General features: G+C 41.3%; 1 protein-coding gene across 3 annotated transcripts in view; it reads right to left on the reverse strand.

Moving 5' to 3' along the window:
- Window positions 1-19,827, reverse strand: part of epn2 (epsin 2) — a 98,829-nt gene that overhangs the window by 21,539 nt on the left and 57,463 nt on the right. For all 3 annotated transcript variants that reach the window (XM_034189418.1, XM_034189417.1, XM_034189416.1), the window contains exons 4-6: window positions 10,385-10,497; window positions 7,348-7,452; window positions 6,906-7,017 (exon numbers count right to left, since the gene is read on the reverse strand). In XM_034189418.1, the coding sequence (XP_034045309.1) occupies window positions 6,906-7,017; window positions 7,348-7,452; window positions 10,385-10,497 (330 nt within the window). The remainder of the gene's footprint in view (window positions 1-6,905; window positions 7,018-7,347; window positions 7,453-10,384; window positions 10,498-19,827) is intronic.

Here is a 19,827-nt window from a genome sequence, read left to right on the forward strand (position 1 = left end):
CACAACATACACACACATATACACACATACACACATACATATACACACATACATATATACGAGGGCTGTCAATAAAGTAAGGGTCCTTTTTATTTTTTTCAAAAACTATATGGATTTCATTCATATGTTTTTACGTCAGACATGCTTGAACCCTTGTGCGCATGCGTGAGTTTTTCCACGCCTGTCAGTGACGTCATTCGCCTGTGAGCACTCCTTGTGGGAGGAGTCGTCCAGCCCCTCGTCGGAATTCCTTTGTCTGAGAAGTTGCTGAGAGACTGGCGCGTTGTTTGATCAAAATTTTTTCTAAACCTGTGAGACACATCGAAGTGGACACGGTTCGAAAAAATAAGCTGGTTTTCAGTGAAAATTTTAACGGCTGATGAGAGATTTTGAGGTGAGACTGTCGCTTTAAGGACTTTTCACGGTGCGAGACGTCGTGCAGCGCTCTCAGGCGGCGTCATCAGCCTGTTCAAGCTGAAAACCTCCACATTTCAGGCTCTATTGATCCAGGACGTCGTGAGAGAACAGAGAAGTTTCAGAAGAAGTCGGTTTCAGCATTTTATCTGGATATTCCACTGTTAAAGGAGATTTTTTTAATGAAAGACGTGCGGACGGGTCCGCGCGTCGGGACGCAGCCGCCGCGACGCTCCACCACAGGAAAAACACCTCTGTTGAAAGCCTTAAGGACAAGTTGGAACATGTCCTGCCTGTTAAACAATTTCTCATATACTCACTCCACTGAAAGCCATCAAAAGCCGCCTGGATTTTACAAATGGTTATCAACACAGAGGTGTTTTTCCTGTGCCGCCACACTGGGAACAGTGTTCAGAAAAAAAGACTTCCTTAGGAATTTTGATTGAAGCAAGGAACCTCAAGCACATCAGGCTCAGTGTTGTCACTGAGCTTGCACATATCCTGCACCTCCCTCATATATTTTTCTGACACACCAGACAACACCACAATCTTTTCTCTTGGCCCTCTGCCACAAGCTTTCATTAAGTCCACAAAAACAATGCAAATCTTTCTGGCCTTCTCTACACTTCTCCATGAGCACTCTCAGAGCAAATATTGCATCTGCAGTGCTCAATCTGTGTAATTTAAAGCTATTCATATTGAAAATGATAGAAAATTTTTCTTTGAACATTGCTGATTTTTGATGGATAAATTGTTGCAATATGAATTTCATGCTTTTCTACGTACATAATTTCAGATTATTACTTCCCCACTTGTGACCGACTACTATGAAATTTGGCAGGCAGCTTTTTGTTTATTTTTTCAGCGTCATCCGACCAAGTTTCACATTTATTAGACTTAATCAACTTAATATAAACATGTGAGTGTCCATTGAATGTATATGCAGGCTGCGGTGCAGATGACACTCATTACCAAAGCAGAGTCTGAAAAAGTAGGCTTTACATTTGATGGAAATTTGTATAAAAATGCAAAGGTAGAAATGGGCATAGCCCATTGTAGAAGGTTCAGAACACTTCACAGAATGTGGGAACAGATTAATTTTGATTGGATGGTTGTTGACAGTGTAGGAGTTTAAAACCAAAATGCATTTTTCTTTATTGTCACACCACATGCATGTAAATAAATGTAATCCTTGGTATGTGAGTAACATGAACAGATCTTTATAATCCATAAAAATTTCAGCTTGCTAAGTCAGTTTGGTCACATTCTTCTCTACGGAGCTCCCGCTACACCTCAGGAGTACATATGTCACAAAACTGACAGAAATAAGTCACTGCCAGCCCTCCCTCACCTGCTCTTCATGCGCTCCTTTAACCATTACAGTTACTCCCAAACTGTAAAATTAAGGTCACAAAGTTACTTTGTTCACCCTTAAACCTACTAATTTAACTTTAAGGGCAAGATATAAATAGATTAAACACTCTTTGTTTACTAAAGTGGGTATGCGTTAAATTTGACCAGCAGGTGGTTTGACACGTTCACAGCATGTGTGTGTTGATAATGCCAACTCGGGTTTTGGAAACTAAGTTGACGACAGGTGTGAGTGAGGTTGTGTTTGTCTGTCTGGCATACAGTCTAGGGTGAACGACACCTCTCATCCTAGGACCACTGGAATAGGCCATCAATGGCTTAAGAGGGTGTACAAAATTAATGAACAAATCTGTAATAATATGGCTTCTGCAATTAATTGCCGAAATGGATCATGTCTACAAAAGCGTCTGTTGTAGTTTTTTCCATTGAGTGAGGTGGAAGCTACTGCACAAACCAGTGTAACAGAGCTGCACAAGCTGCTGCGGACACCCCACACAGAGTCACAGAACCACAAAAGGTAAGACGCTTTATATCGGACTGTATTTGTATTTTCCGTGTGTGGCTTCTTTCCCAGTCATGGAAAGTGAGTAAAGTTACTTCAGTTATTGCTGGATCATCACACCACTACTACTCACAAGCTTACAGTTCTGCATGGAGCCCAATACTACTGCGTGGTGGCATAATAAACAAGGACATATCAATGGCGGCCGATGTATGCAGAAAAATGAGTGCAACTGAGTATGCACTCAGCTGTACATGCCGATAACTGCAAATTCAAGATGAAAAATTCTTAAGAATGAACTATCATTGCACCAAAACATCAATGATAAACATTAGCTTTTTACCACTGACTCATTACAAAATGACAGAAAATTATGACAATCATATAAGTCAAATTGTTTATTACAAACAAATGAGCAAATAAAATCTGTGCAACACAACAAACTAAACAAAAATTACATGTCCCATGTGTCTAAAGAGGGTCCAGTCCTGAGTTAGGGGGAACAGGTCACATGCACCGGGCGCGTAAAGCGTAGACAAGCTCGCCAAGTCCTGATTAAATGCAGCGTCCGCCTCCCTTGCTTCATGGGCTTCACTGAGGATAAGCTGGATGTGTTCATCACGCTGGGCCCGGTTCAGTTCCTGTTGTGCAACAGCTTCAGCCTCAATCTAACTCAGCATGGTCAGATTCTCCTGGTGAAACAAGCTCCTTTTTCTCTTGCCTAGACAAAAACGAAAGTAGAAATGGGAAGTGATTACAAAAGTAAAGTAAAAAAAAAAAAGATACAGGAAATACATTTGGATCTAAAAGCTACAGGATGAGAGATTTGTTTATTCTTACCCGTGACAACAGGCTGCTGTGTGGTGCTGGACGTGGAAGCGGATGTGGAAGCTAGTGACGGCGTCGAGGCTCGTAATGGGGCAGGGGAGCCCTCCTTCATGGCGGTGGCCAAACCCTGCTCACTTATGGAAGGGGATTCTTGAACAAAGTACACATACAACTTAAGTACAAAGACAACAAAATAACATGCTAAAAAAAAATAAATTTAATATGAAATAAATGTAATAAAACTATATCACAGTAATGACACTAGCTTAGTCAGATGTATACATTCATTATTGACATGTTGACTTACAATTTTTTTTTTGTCTTTCAAGCAGAACACAGAATTAGCTGGCTACATGGCAATCAGTGCAAACTAGCTAGCTCACTGTGTTTGCATACATGAGACAACTTTAACATGAGTTTAGACATAAAATATCCTTGTTTGTTAAAGTGCGCTTCCCACCAATGCGATAAGTAACATTAAAGTGGATATGACACCTAACAAATTAAGTAAAACTGATATAAATATCAAAATATACATACAGTATAGTAAGTTGAAAGTGGTTTTAATCAATATCACCAAGAAATAAAGTTTGTACAGCTTCTCAAAAGTGTGTTTCTTGGAAAGCGCACTGGCAGCGTTCTATCAGCGGTCACGTGATGCTGTGATGTCACAACGTGTAGAGTCCCACCTTTGTCTGTTCGATTGACAACAGGAACAGATGGACCTCAGCATGGACAGTGACGAGATCGAGAACTTTTGTGACTCCTCTTCAAGTGTGGATTATTTCTGTGAGGAAATCGAGACTGACTCGGATCCTGAGGATGTAGCAGCAGTGATTAGACCCTACAGATTGGAGCCGTATCTTTCGGACGAACATTCAAACCAGGAGCATTCTGGCAGCGAAAATAATGCCGATGGTGCTTATGGCGGAGCCAAAGCAGAGGCAAGAGACGTGCGAATTCCGATGAATTTTGAAAAGCTGCAGAATACGGAATGGTAAGGGAGGCTTTGATTTTTGTTGCTGCTGTTTATAACACTATAATTATAGCATTTTTGATTCTAGCGTCTGTTTACCGCCTTTGTTATTTTTCCGGAGCCGCGATGGTGTAGCTACTACTTGCAGACCACCGTCATTACCTTCAGGTTTTTGCCGTTTGAGTGCCAGGCATTGCATTCATCGGTGTTTAGTTACGTTATTTTCACGAAAGAATAGGAAATAAACGTCAAAAGTTTCTAAAAAGATCACCGAAAACAAAAGTGAACATGCCACCGCCGTGTTTACTATGTATTGCACTGATATTTTTACAAGTTCCTCGACCATTTCAAGATTATTGTGAACATATTATTTGGAGTTGACATTTTAGGTGTTCCTGTGAGCGGTGCGAGAACATGGAGATGGTAGAGGAAAGTGTCTGCTGTCGAGAGCAAATGCGGGTGTGCGAGTGGAGGGAGCAGCAGCCTGACATTTCGTGCATCACACAACACCACAGCTTTCGATCAATCTACCTGGACTTGAAAAGGCTAAAACCTTTTGCCCTTGTGTTTGTGCAATATGCTGCGACACACTGGTCAGGCATATCGACAAACAAGTCCCTGAGAGCTGTGTTTAATCAAAGTTTCTGCCGCTAAAAAAAAGTGTAAACAATGGCCGCCAGGCGTGCAAGCCGATACGGTCTACACGCAATGACGTATTTCAGGCTTGGTGCTCAGCAGGAAGCTGGTCACGAGGCGTGCACAGTTTTCAGTGGCGGAATGTTCAAATGTTGTATATAACGAGAGAACCGCGTCCATCTTCCCAAAATGCTTAGGTTGACCGAATTATATAATCTTTGTTACATGTAATAAGACTATGTTGTCTAAGTGTCATATCCACTTTAAACGGTGCTTTCAAGCAGACAACATACTATAAAGTCACAAAAACACTTACATCTTCTCCTTCAACAAAGCCGCGGTCGAGTTGAGGTCATCCTTCCTCCCGTTGCTCGCCGGTCGGTGCCCGTAATGCCGTCCACCTGGTTGAACCATTTCCAGCATTTACTTTTCGACCCACTCCGCCCATTGTGGTCTTTGATGGTTCTGTGGTCGCACTTAAGCTTTTTCAGTTATTCTCTGCATTGTCCAGAAGTCCTGGAGTTTGTAATTTCAGGTCACTCCGTCAAGCTGTCTGCCACCAAAGAGAGAAACGTCCACACCGTAGTCCAGCGATGAGGTGTGGACGTTTCTTTGCGCACGAGCCATGTTCTTAAAAAAAAAAAAAAAAAAAAAACTCACGTGCAACGAAAGACAAACACCGTAGATGTAACGCTACTGTGACTTTAAAAATGGCGGGTTTGATTCTCGTGTCAGACGTCGCACTCCAGTGATGACATTCTCTGACCAATCAGTGGCCGGCAGCCCGTTTTAGTATCTGCTCAGCTCGCTTGGAATCACGCTTGAGGAGGTACCAAAAAAAAAAAAAAAAAAAGTACCAGGCACTATCCCGAACGGAAAAGCAAAAAACTGTAGAGTCGAACAGAGTAGTGCTACAACTGTGTAATGGAAAAGGGCCTTTTATGTCCACTTTCAAAAATTTTCAATCTAAAATCGACAAAAACGTTTTTTCCTCCCAAAATGAAACATCCTGCGTTCTGTTGACGTGCAGCAACTGGCTGAGTTCAGCTCAAATGTATGAAGTTACATTCATGCCATTAATGTCTGAAAGGAAATGCTTTTGAAAAGAAAAAAAAAACAAAACACATTTTTATTTATGTCCAGAGATCAAGTATCCAGTGACCAATTTCATATTTATTTACTCTAAGACTCAATAAAATGTTATTGCCTACTTTTAGTACACAGAAAATTCACAGGAGGTATTGATAAGGGAATCGATAGATAAAATATTGATTACAAAGTACAACACTAACACCTCGGATCCGCGGAGTTTTCACAGCCCTGTATGTTAAAATGTGTTAGTTCTGCCAAAGACATTTAAAACACAGATGTTTAAATGTTTAAAAAAGATGTTTAAAATATGACAAAAAGGTAAAAATAAAATAGAAAGTTCTTTTAAAATGTGTTTAAGATGTGTAAAGGAATAAAAAGAAACACATGAAGATACTGAAACTGTGTGTTTGTGTGTCGTGGGAGAGCAGCTATTCATTTGTTCCCTGGGGGGGCCTTACGCTCGCACACTTTGAAAACCCCTGGCTTAGAGCAATACTCATGTGGAACAGAAACGTTTTAAGCCCTGTACCAAAAACTGACCAAAGTGGAAAAACTACCCCAAATAACCAATTTAGTCTTCCTTCTCCAGTTTTGTGCAGGGTGATCTCATTTCATCTGTCAGACGTTTTAAACCGGATGCAGCTCCAGGTGTACAAGGACAAAAGGGAGTGGGTGTTCTTGAACCAGGGAGCTTCTCAAGTGTGCCAAAAGCTTGCACTCAAAGCTACCACAGTGCAGTTTTCCTGGTAACATACAAGTTAATTAGGTTACTAGTATATAGTTAACATACTCATGTTGGTAAACGACATTAATAACTTCCACAAGTGCATCGGAATCAGTTTCTGATTTCCACTTCAAAGAAGATCCGGTCTGAAGTGTTCAGAGCTTGCAGAGTCTGCATGGTTCCATTCTAGGATTATACATACTAATCCACAGAGCTGAGACTAACCATAGCAACAGTCTGGCAACAACCGGACCCAGATTTAACTTTATTTAACTGATTGTAATTTACATCTAGAACTAAATGAGGTCCTGTGTCAGGTTTTCTGTTGCTCAGACCCTCGAAGACCAGTGTACAGTTCTTACCATAGGGTTGCCAGGGGTCTGCAGATGATGCGGCGCCACTCCCTGCACCCCACAGGTCAGCAGAGGGTCTGGCCTCTGGAACATCCATGAGGTCCATCAGAGATGACTGTGGCTGGAAAGAGGACAAGAAAGTGACAGGAAAAGGTGGTGAGAATAGCAGAGACTATTCAAACCAGCTGAATGTAGTGGGGCCTTTAAATTCTAGAATAAAGCTGAAGCCATCATTGTGCAGTGTCCTGCATTCTTGGAACTTCGGTCAGCCAACTCGTAAAGTAGAATAATGATGGAAAAATTAGGCAGTCTTTTGTTAGTTAGCTTCTTTACTGCTACAAAAAGAGCCGACAATAATGAGGTGCAGAAAGACGAGTCGACTGTCCTGTGTCAATTTGGTACTGACACGGGACTGACTGACTAATTTCTGTCTCATTTCAGCAAGTTTTACCTCTTTCTTTTTCTTGGGCAGTTTTGCAGAGTCTGGACCTTCTTTCTTGCTCTCTTCTAAGGCCATTTGCAATCTCAGGTCATCTCCTCTACGAATACGTTCTTCCTGAAAGCACAAAGAAACAAAGTGTGCAAAATTTTAAAGGTTTCTTGCAAAGGCACCAACATAACACCGTTTATAACTATGATGTTGCAGGGTACAAAGACGTCTTCAGCAGGGTTTATCATTTCTACTGTTGGAGAAATTATTTTCTAGCATGCTACTATAATTTGACATGTCAATAAAACCAACATATATTTTTCTTACTAGTCTTTCCATCCATCCATTAACAACTGTATATCATCTCATCCTGTTGACATTCACAGGCTTCACAGACCATTTGTGAACCATCACATGGAGGGTTGTTTGGCTTTCAGCACTTTGCCAAACTTCCAAGTACATGGTGCAACTCGCACTCAACTCAGGACTGCCTGTGGCCAGTCTGTCCTAACTCTGGGTAAACTTTGGTCTAACTCCAACCACAGCCTTGCCATGGTCAGTGTCCAAACTGGATGCAGCTGCGCTGAGCTGGCGCTGATCCACTCGATCCAAATACAAGTCAAACCAAGGCAGCCAGGAATCCAACGGTCTCCCCCAAAAATCTGAACAGGTTCAAAACAAGTACCGTATTTTTAAAGTGGTGTTTTCTTTTTATCTTTTTTTTTTTTTTTTTTTTACTAGTTTTGCAGGTACTGTGACCTATGTACTGAGAAAAGAAAGAAAAAAAAAAATCACATTTGCTTTTGTTGCTGTTAATAATAATGATAATATTAGCCATGCATACAGGACTTCTCAGGAATCAAAGCATTAAACAAAAACTCCAGTAATAAATAATAAATGCCAATAACAATAAGCACACTACAACAATGCACAAAAACCCCCAAACTAAAGAGCTGATAATACAAAAAAAGCTGTGCCTTCTACTCAGATACAACTTTTACGATTTTCCTCCTCAAGAGGTCTTCTTGGACTAGTCTGATTTACACTCTTGTGCGACTCATGCTCCAGAAAATATGAACTTTCATGAATGGTGGCACGCCCACACCAAGCCATTCACAAGCCAGATGGTCATCAGACTCACACCTGTGTTTTGAACTTTTAAGTTTGCACCTTTTACTTATTTATTTAAAATTCAGCCACTGCCAACTTCCTGGCCAACGGTAAGACTTTCCTCTCTGTTGTCATTACATGTTCTCTGAGAGGGGGTTGTTTTAAGTGTTTATGACTCAAGGAAACAAGGCAAACTAGTGAGCATTTTGCACTCCTACTTGGCCTAGAGCAGTTCACATCTATACTGTATGTGGCAATAAAACGCCATAAGATATTTTGCTGCTTGCACAAAATGTATTGAATTATCACCGATTTCACATTACTGGCCACTGTTGTGTAAATGGTAAGTAAACTTAAACATTTTTAGCCTTTTAGTTCGCGCCTTTGCCTTCATTTTGGGATGCAATGTCACAAATTATTTTGTTCTTACCAAGATAAAAAAAAAAACCTTAGATTAAAAAGTATTAGATAAATTATCTTGTTTTAAGAGTTAATTTCTTATTTTAAGTGTTCAACTTTACACTCTAATCTTTCTATATTTACCAATCTTAATTCAAGAAATCTTGTCAAGTGAAATTATCTTGCTGCATGGACAGATAATTTTACTTGTTTTGAGTACTATTTCCCTCAGATTTAGTGTTTTTATATTTTACCTTTTTTTTTTGCAGTGAACAAGTAGCTGAACTGTAATAGTGTTGAGAAGTTGAACACAAAAGAAAATTAATTGTCCAACACGTTTCCTAAATCCATGCTGGATGGAAATTCACTCACATCATTGTTACAGTCTAGGTGAATGTTACATTTCTAAAGTGTAATTGTGACATGACATGAACACACCAACAACAACAAATCTCATGGTGTACCCAGGAAAGGTTTTTATCTACCTATTGTGTATTGTTGAGTTATATAAAGTGGATCCATACCATAATTCTCTTAGGCCCAAATCTGTGTGTCTGTTGTAAGTTAGTCCAGGGGCAGATCCACAATTTTGTAAAGAGGGATTTACAAACAAGGCCTGAGTAAATTTTTTTAATTTTTAGGTGCCATTTTCTGCATTTTGGCACAAATCTTACCACAGAATACACCACAAAGAAATAAACTTTATACCCGATTTTTATTAACATGAACTTGTATTGTATAATCTTGAATGTGCTGCTATGAAGTTATGATGACAAGTAACAAAACATTTGAAATGTCTGTGGCTAAAAAAAACGTGAAGACCTTTGCTGCACCTTGCTGAATCATGGTCTGGTATAAATGCATCAAACTGAGTCATTTGTTACTGAATAGAGGGTTCAGAAACAGCATCCAGCAGGGATTTTTATGTTTTGGTCCATGAAAAGAAATTTTGCGACTGCTTCGGTAACTGCAGTCAAAAACAAAGCAGTACACCATTTTCCTGTGTGAAGTTATATATTATAGTTATTATACGTATATTGCGCAACGGCTGTCCCCATAAGTGGTCAAATTTTGTGATATCACGCAGGGTTCAAATGAGACTGCACTGCCGTATTTCCTTGAGGGAGTCTTCCCAAGGGATTAATAAAGTTCTATCTAATCTAATCCAATCCAAACATAGTCTTTTTTTCCCCAAACAAGATGTTTTCATGCTAATGCTAGCATATTATGCTAGCAAATTTTCAAACCGTCAGCCTGTTAGCACGGTGTGAGCAACACTAACATGCTAACATTAGCATGTTTGTATTTATGTTATGTATGTATATGTGCATTTTGAAGCACATTAAATATCCCATTGCTCTTAATGGAGGCACTCGGCTCATGCTAATATTAGGTGTGACGTCAGCGCCTTGACTTCACACGTAACGGCAAGCTCGCACCAAGCCAACCACACAACATACATAAACACTGCAACATTAAGATAAAGTACGGCAATGGAGCTGTGTGAGTGTGTGTATGCATGCCGTTTTGCTGGTTCTTGGCGACGCACCTGCTCAGCGGCTTCTCTGCTCATGGCCAGAGCCAGCTGCAGTTGAAGCTCCTCCTCTCCGCTGGTCTGAGGTCTGGCCTGTTCCAGCTCCGACCCCGCATTTGGAGATGTGGCTGATGGCCAGAATCAGAATTTACATCAACAGGGCTGTCACAGGTCACTCAAAGCAAACTCTGTCTACTAGACATCACGCAAACACTGAAAACATGCATCACTCAATAAAAACAGTAAGATGAAGGAAAAGTGTGCTGTGTGCACTGCATGCACAGTGGACGTGTGTGTGTGTGTGTGTGTGTGTGTGTGTGTGTGTGTGTGTGTGTGTGTGTGTGTGTGTGTGTGTGTGTGTGTGTGATGACAGGCGTTAAAGGAGCCTGTGAAGGATCCCCAATGTGTTCACTTTATTGGATTACATCAAGCCATGTACCAGCAGTCACACACAGGAAATAAGAGACAGTTCTGAAGGCCACATACTGTTTCTTTGTTTTCACCTCCATCTGAGAATAAATGTTAGGATTACTTGCACAATAAAGAACAGATTTTTAAATTTAAAAATAGGAGTGATTTAAGCAAACCAATTATATTTGGGTGATTAAAGAGGAACAAACGTTTTTCTGAGAATTTGTTTGTGCATTCATTGGTAAAAAATTAAGTGTTATTCATACACTTGCAGAATGTTTGAGCGCAGTGTAGATAATATTATTTAAATCAAATTTACCGCTAAATTGACATGTAAATCACCATTGGCTGAAGTCAGTCGAGGGCACTTTCAGTTGACGTCACTGGTTGAGGTCTCCTCTGGTTGGGAATGAGTCACTGTTCCTCTCCTCTGGTTGGGGACGAGTGCAGTTTACTGAGCTTGCTCACTGAAGTTCTATTAGTCTCGTCAAGAAACGCATGTTGGCAAAGCCACAAATGGAGGAACAAGGGAGACAATATTTCCTTCCATAAGTAAGTGGTTTTGGTTCTTCTTGTCACTTTGTCAGTGACATCAGGTTGATAAACAGGTGCATGTTTCCTGCCAGTGCCTGTGTCGTCCGAGGACACGGACAACACTCACACACACCACTCACACACAGAGATGTGCACACACACCACTGACTTCATGAATGAAACTCGGTCAATAAAGGGTAATTGTGTAAAGAAAATATATATATATATATATTATATATATATATAAATAAATGTTTCATAATGGTTTTAGGAGCTGCACTATGCTGAAAACAGCAGCAGCTCGGTTTGGATCAGTAGCGCAGCTTAACAGTGCAGATCCATGTAACTTTCAACACTAATATTTTGGAATATGTGGGTGTCAGGGTAAGTTTAATACTTTCCTGACATGGTTCAATGTTAATTAATTTTACTTGCTCGATATCCAGGTCAGAATGGCATTTTAACACGTATTTTGAAAGTGTTTTTCTGAGTGTGTTCAGTCATGAATCCCCATTGAAAATGCATTAAAATCCAGGAACTTCGTCAATATTTTGCCCGGTTAGGAGGCGTCATGTCGCTGTCCATGAAGGGACGTTCGCGTTTAGTGGGCAGCATTGGGAGTGTGGACTCTAGTAGTCATATATAACCTCTTTGTTGGTGCCTCTGTCAGGGAATCTCAGAATGAGGCTCATCTTCCCCCCAACCAGTGACATCACCTGCCTGACCTGCATAAATGACGGCAGCCGGTCAATGGCAAAGTCTCTCAGAACACGACTAAAACAAGGTTTTCTGGAGATGTTTTATGGTCTTTAGTGTTTCTTGAACTATCAAAAGTAGCCATTTTTGTGTTTATTCATGCTATAAATAATCCGCGGGCATTTCTGTTCCCCTTTAAGAACCTACGATTTATCACTTTGGAACTGCAAAAGAATGTTGTCAATAACACAAAAATTAAAACACAAGCATGTTTGTTAAACAGGCATCAAAACAGAGGAGGAGCTATAAAAAAAAAAAAAAAAAAAAAAAAAAAAACTGCCACCGATCGCATTACCTCCTTTTACTCTTCTGCCCCCTCCCCTTTATTTATCCAAGTTTTTGCTGCTGCTCCATACAAAAATCAGACGAGTCGTGACCTGTTCTGATGATGTGGACACTCTCAGACACACACAGAAGGTTCAGGGATGTGACAGCATTTAGTTGTCACATATGAATGTGAGGGAAACGCCAACGCCTTGGTCACATATACCAATTAGCACCAGTTGCTCCCATGTTTGCTGTTAGCTTTCAAAAGACAACAAGTAACATTTCCACAGTTTTACTGAGTTGAACAGATTAGGAATTTTCCACCTTCCTTCCTGAAGTCTGGATGAAAGCAGACACATTGCTGTCAAGTACAAATTTACAACGCGCCTCGATAAGATACATTTGTCTGTGGAGCACAAGTCAATGCCACAACAAAATACTTAAAGTAGACCTGCATTGAAATAAATGCAGTCAGATCTTTGGACCAAAAAAATTACTTATATTTACACATAAGATCCTTCTGAATGTAGTAAAGTAAATCTGCAAGCCTAGATCTGTCATTCAACGGAGAAATCTTCGTCTAAAAAATGACAAATTTACAGCTAAAATTTGGCCCTCCGCAAAACTGTCATCACATCCAGGACGTTGCCGAGACGTAAGAGAGAAGACCCTATCCCAGCATGCATTGTGCGCGCCAACTGTAATTTGTGGATTTACGTCAGTTTGCATCTCTTACAAAAGCACCTTTTTATTATCTTATACGGAAGGATCGACTTTTTTTAAAACTTCATATTGTCTTGCAGTATGCTTGGTGAGTATACACTTCTTTTATTTTTGCCTGAAATTTTTTTGGGGGGGACTTTTTCATACGCCTATTTGATTGAGTGGTGTCGCATTGAAAATCTACTGTCTTTAGCCTACCGCCGTTTCGAGGTTGTTTACCCCTCGCTCACACTGCCTCCGGTGTTACCGTTGCGGGGTACGGATGCGGGACCCGCAAAGAATCTAAGTCATTAAAAAGATACAAACCCCTCTCAGTGGCCACGGAGCTCTGCGGCTGCGGTTACCGAGACCATGCGGCGCTGCAAATTTTTCCGCAAGAAGTCTATCCTTGCGGGCTGACGGAGCACTCCGCATCAAAACAGCGAGCGTAGTCTCTGCACTTGTTGCCAAGTTGGCCGCACCTCCATTCAGTAGACAGGGAGGTGTTGCCGGAGTTGGCCGCAGCTCTGCACAGCAGACACGGGGGCGGTGTGAGTGGCCCGCTACGGCGTTTACCGAGCCCGCAGACTCTGTAAGCGCATCGGAGGAAGTGAGAGCAAGGCGTAAGGGTCCGGGAAGAACGTCGCCCTCTGTCGATGTCGCCACTGATCTGAGCATGCAGAGCTGTATCTCGCATTTGTTGCAGCTTACTTTTGGATGTTGAAACCAGGATGTGTATAACTAGTCTAGCAGATATGTGAAATCCAGCAAAGAATTGTAGGTTTTTACATAGGAGCATGAAATTTGGCACATGCCTAGACCATGGCCCTAATTAACTTTTCAGCTATGGTGCCACAGAGAATTAGGCCTCTGTATGCTTTGGCAAGCATTTTTCAAAATGGCGGCTAATAAGCATAAAATAGAATTTATAATGCAATGAGAGACTTTTCTGGTTGCTATCTAACCTTAGATTACTTCCTTATGATGCAAAGAATATTGTGGGTCCATCATATGTCTGGCTGTGTCCAAAATATATGCTGCTTCAGCAAAAAGTCACAATTTACCACCAGCGAGGTGAAGCAGGAGGAATGTTTGACACATCTGGTGCTTAGGATAAGGATATTGGTAAAAACATCTGGTCACTTACATTTATGCAAATTAATAAATCCAAATAATGCCTTGTTTTCTGCAGGTTTCCTCTAACCATCCCCATGTATAGCTGTATAGTGTAGTCAGGTGTTGGTGCTTAATTGGTGGTGGTACATGTACACAGACAGCCATGTCCAAAACCAAGGTGTATAAGTTTGTTGATCCACAGCAGGGTGGTCAGAAGACACTGCCTGTAACTGACTGGACATTGTGCTGTCTTTGCCAAGCAGTAACTCGAGAAACAATGCAGTGCTCAGCTGAAAGCAAATGAACTGATGTTCGTGTTGGTCAAGGGTATGCTACTATGTCAAAAAACCTCATATGTTTTGTTGAACTGCAAGCTATGTCCATGCCAATTAACCTTAGCTGCTTTGATGATGGTGAAGGCATAGAAGCTACCATGTTGAAACACATGGCCAGGTGACACAAATCCTGTCAAGCAAAATTCAACAGTTCAAGGCTAGAGCAATGAGCAGAAAGGAGACGTTCTGAGAATACCAGTGAATCTAGTTCAGGTGCTTCCAAGAAGTTCACTTGGCAAACTGCAAAACATGAAGCAGTGACAAAGGATGTCTGTTTCTTCTGTGGGAAGGATGACAAAGAAGACACTCTCCATAAGGCAGGCACTTTTGGTCTCAACAAGAAGGTTAGAAAATGTGCCAAAGAACTTCAAGACCAGGGACTTCTTGCCAAACTCAGTGCTGGGGACTTGACAGCACAAGACATAAAATACCACCTGCGTTGTTTAGTAGCACTTTACAACAAAGGAAGCAAGGAAAGGACAGCATAACAGAACTGAAAACAATGATGAAGCAAGGATGGATGAAGTGTTCAAGCTTGCAGACCTTGTTAAACTGTATTCTGCACGGCTTCAGCAGCCTAGTGTTCAGCAAGATACCCGTCCACACAGCACTGAACTTAAACATCGCATTCTTGACCACTTCCCAGATCTGAAAGCCCACAAAGAAGGACGTGACAAACTATTGGCCTTTGACAAAGACCTGGGAGCTGCTCTGCGTAAGCTCTGCAAGAAGATTTTGATGATGAAGCCATCTGCCTGGCACGATCAGTTAAGATTGTGCAGCGAGACATGTTCCAGCTGCAGGCAGGATTCACAGGCTCCTTTGATGAGGCATGTCAGGTCAATTCTGTACCGCAGTCACTGCTGGCAATCGTAGCAATGATCCTTGATGGTCCCGATATCCAGTCCCAGTCACAGTCAAGCAGTGGTGCACATCAAGCATCCCTCAGTGTTGCACAGCTTCTGCAGTACAACAGATCTGCTTGACGACGGGCAGAGAGTACTGGTGTCCGCCACAACAAAGCAAGAGAAACACCACTGCCCATCTATGTTGGCCTCACTGTTCATGCCAGAACACAGAAGCATGACCTGGTGGAGACACTGTTTGACCTTGGGTTATCCATCTCCTATGACCGAGTGATGGCAATCTCCACAGCAATGGGTAACAGAGTGTGTGAGCAGTACCATCGAGACCAGTGTGTGTGTCCTCCCAATCTTTGCCAGGGGCTGTTCACAACAGCAGCCCTTGATAACATAGACCACAACCCCAGCTCTATGACTGCAACAGATTCCTTCCATGGCACAGGAATATCTTTGTTCCAGTACCCCACTCTCCAGAATCCTGGAACTGATCGCAGGGAACACTGCATCCTTGAAGAGACAGCACTTACCAAGACACTGGCTCAGCTGCCTGAGTCCTACACCAATGTACGCCCACTGGAATAAAGGAGGAAGGATGCTTTATACACTTTATGTTCATGGTGTAGCATTAAAGGGTGTTATTTGGATGATTTGGATTATCTAATTAATAATGATTGTTTCATCATAAAAGAAATTTTCTTATGTCAACGCCCTTTTGGCAGCCATTTTGGAAAATGGCTGCCAAAGCTGACACAGGCTTTCTCTCAAGTGGCTCCATAGCTATTTTCCCATGGTCTACACATGTGCCAAATGTTATACTTCTATGTACAAAGCCACAGTTTTTTTCACCTATCTGCCTGACTAAACAGTAACATTACTAACAGATAAAATCAATTTCAATTGAGAAATAGCTAGTAATGCATTCACTAAACGCGCGGGATCAGACTGAAGGCGCTAGCACTCTGTCTTCTCCCTTGCATCACGGCAATGTCACTGGTTGTACAAACAGTTTTCATGGAGGGCCAAATTTTAGCTGCAAATTTGTCATTTTTAAACAAAGATTTCTCAGCTGAATTACAAATTTGGGCTTGCAGAGTTACTTTACTGCATTCATAAGGGTCTTATAAATACATATCAGCTATTTCTTTCTGAGAACTGACCACATTTATTTCAATGCAGGTCCACTTTAAGCTTCAGGTAAAAACTGCACATTTTGTAATTCAGCTGGGATCTGGTCTAACGACAACATAAACATTCACATTAGCAATCTTTCCTTTTGCATAGCAGGCTTCGGTATTATTGCTTACCCGATTGTCCAGGATGAATAAAGTTCTGACTGGACAACTAAAATATAGAAACTAACACTGTTCTGATGTAGCAATGCAGAGCACCAGTGCATGCTCCCACACCTGAGAAAAGAGTGTTATGTCAGACAGGACATAGAGGAACAGACACAGGGATTCACTCACAGCAGCACGGAGGAAAAAAAAAATACAGATGTTATTCTAAAACTCGATTTCTGAATGCACCGCACGTCTTGGGGATGCAGTAAAATTTATATCTTGCGTGCAGCCTTGATATTGCGAACACTACCTTTTGCCAGCCAAATCGATGGAAATCCATTGCAGTGATGGAGAAGTTTAAACCCTACATATAGGTAACATAGTCCCACAATGTATTACATCGTCAACATCCATTTTTTTCCAAGTCAAATGAATTTCCAGTCCCATTTTTAGAGTGCTTGATGTCTACGTTTTATTTCTGCATGGCTCTTGGAGAAAGCTGTTTATCCAATTTTGCAAGACCGTTACCACTAAGGCTTAGAGAGAAAGCTCTGGCAGGACAGCAATCTCAACGGGACATCTGTGTTGGGGCCCCAGGACTTTGAAGCAGTTAGCTTAGCTCTGGTAGCTGTTAGTGATGGCTCTGCTTACTAACTTATTGACTGTTTTTGGACAAATGAAAGAATCAAGAAACACAAATGTGAATATGGCAACTTGAGAGATCTGGATGATATCCTCCATGGTTGCTGTGCCCCCTACGATGGCTCGAATGTGACAATATACCATACGAACAATTAACAGGCAAGGAGGCACCTGCTGTCTTCTCTCCATCGTCCCAAACAACCTGTCTCCTTTGCTACCATCCGTGAATTTGTGTGTCCAAAGAACAAGCCTGTAGTACCAGAGTAAAGCTGTGTTTGGTCAGCTGGTGTCTTCAACATCAGCTGCGTTCCTGCCTTAAATAGATGATTGAACCCAAACCCACAGAAAGGTAATATAATCCTAGTAAACCCCTTCTGATGCTCCCTTGTTTTTCCACTCCGGGTCACCACAGCATATCACTGAATTGACATCACAATGCTGAATTTAATTGATTTTACATCAAATGCCCTTCCTGACGCAACTCCACATTACATGGCGAAATGTGGCAGGGGTGGGGTTTGAACCAGAACCTTCCACACTGAAACCAAGTGCACTAACCACTTGGCCACCACCACAGCAAAGACAATATCCTAATGATAATAAACGCCAAAAACACCTTCTTAGAAGGTATTTAAAGTATTTTACGTAAGTAAATTACAAAAATATGTGCTTTGTTTTCACAATGTCATGTGAAGATTAATCATTAGAAAATAAAAGCCTGACTGATCGCTCATTTAAGCAACACAATTGGAAGCCTGTATGGACGTCTCACCTGCTACAAATTCATAAAAATATAGGCCGGGCCATTAAACAGCAGATTTCTTAAATTCGATTTAGGGCATACAATGAAAGTGAAGAAGCCAAACCCACATGATGTTTTCCCTGGGAACAGAATTATGATCCTTTTTCAGCTCTGAACTCTAAAGCCAAAAGTCTGAATCCAGACAGAAGTAACCCACTGATAAAAATAAACACAACGCTCAGCCAAATCAAACACACCAGTTACTCATCCAAAACTGTGGGAATGAACCATAAATGGTCATAAAGTCAATCTGCCTGATAGCAGAAGAAATGTGATTTGACTGATTTATTTCTTCACCGTTCCTTAGAATTGTTTAAGTCATACAAAAAAGTTCTCTGCTGCTGTTCTAGCAAAGACAGCATGGTTGATTCATTTATTAATACAGAGATGATTATGGTATGTATGACGCACCAAGGGTTGTCATGGTGACAGACATGCAGAAAGGTGACTCAAGTGAGAATGCTATGAAAAGGTGAAACTGCTGTGAATACAAAGACAAAAATGTGAAGGCCCTGAAGAGACTGGCGGTGATGTGCATCTGCTCGTCTGTGCACAGGAAGGGGGGGTGGTCTCTGGTCCCCCAGCTCATGGAGTACACTTAACAGAACTGCTCACACATCTGCAGTCACTAGGACTCACCTACAGAAATAGATGCCACTCAAATATCTGGCAAGTGACATAGCTGTTTGAACTGTGGATAACATGGTTTCCAACCTTCATTATGCATTTTCCAGACATTTTGTTCTCCCCCAAAATGATACATTTTGCAGACAGTCAGGAGAAGCTACAGTGCTGCAAGCAAACTTGGGGACAATGGCCATTACTGTTCAGCAACATGAGACACAAAGAAATAGAAAATCATCAGAAAATATTAAACTATTTCATGATTAATATCAATTCATGAAGAATAAACACCAGTTCATGTAAGGAGCTGCCCCATTCCAGATGACAACTGAGGAAATTCGGGTTAAACAGCCAGAGTCACACACTGTGTGAGAAACAATAACCCGGAAGGTTAGCCTGAAATCCCCAAAATCCCACTGGTGAGGCCCACAGAGACAGCCGAGTCTCAGCCCAGTTGGTTGGTTGCTCCGTTAGGTTTCTCAAACGATGACTCAGCTGTTCAGGCTTCCTCATCACACTCGACACAGGAACACACATTCAGGAAAGGCTGCAGCCGCGCACACATCAAGACAAACATACACATGCATCCTGCTGTGCACAACATGCTGGAGGTCAGAAGGTTAAAGGAACAGAAGCAACATTTTGACTTTCTATACATTTCCTCATTTTTCTGCACATTACCCCGTTATCCTGACCAATCTATTTCCATTTGATTTCTCTTGATTCATCTCCATTTTCATGTCACAGTTTATAATGGAATATACAGCAGACACATTTATTTCACACCAGTTTGTTGTATTTGGGTAATTCTAAATAAACAGGGGCCGCATAAGTTGTTTGTACCCGTACAAATGCAAATGTGGGCCATAGTATACAAACAGTGGAACCTCAGTTTTCGAACGGCTCTCTTTATGAACAAGTCAGTTCACAAACATATGATTTAAAAGAAAAATGCATCACTTTTTGAATAAAGTAGTAGGTGGCAGTAATGTACCATGGTGGGTTGGAATTAGCCAATAAACTCAAAAGAAGAAGAAGCAAGAAAGTTCATCTTCGGGTGTTTATTAAATCACCCTGATTCAGAATGAGCAAAATTGATCTGAGTTTATAACTTTTTTGTTTTTGT

This window comes from Thalassophryne amazonica, chromosome 16 (assembly GCF_902500255.1).
Source record: "Thalassophryne amazonica chromosome 16, fThaAma1.1, whole genome shotgun sequence".
Taxonomy (NCBI): Eukaryota; Metazoa; Chordata; class Actinopteri; order Batrachoidiformes; family Batrachoididae; genus Thalassophryne; species Thalassophryne amazonica.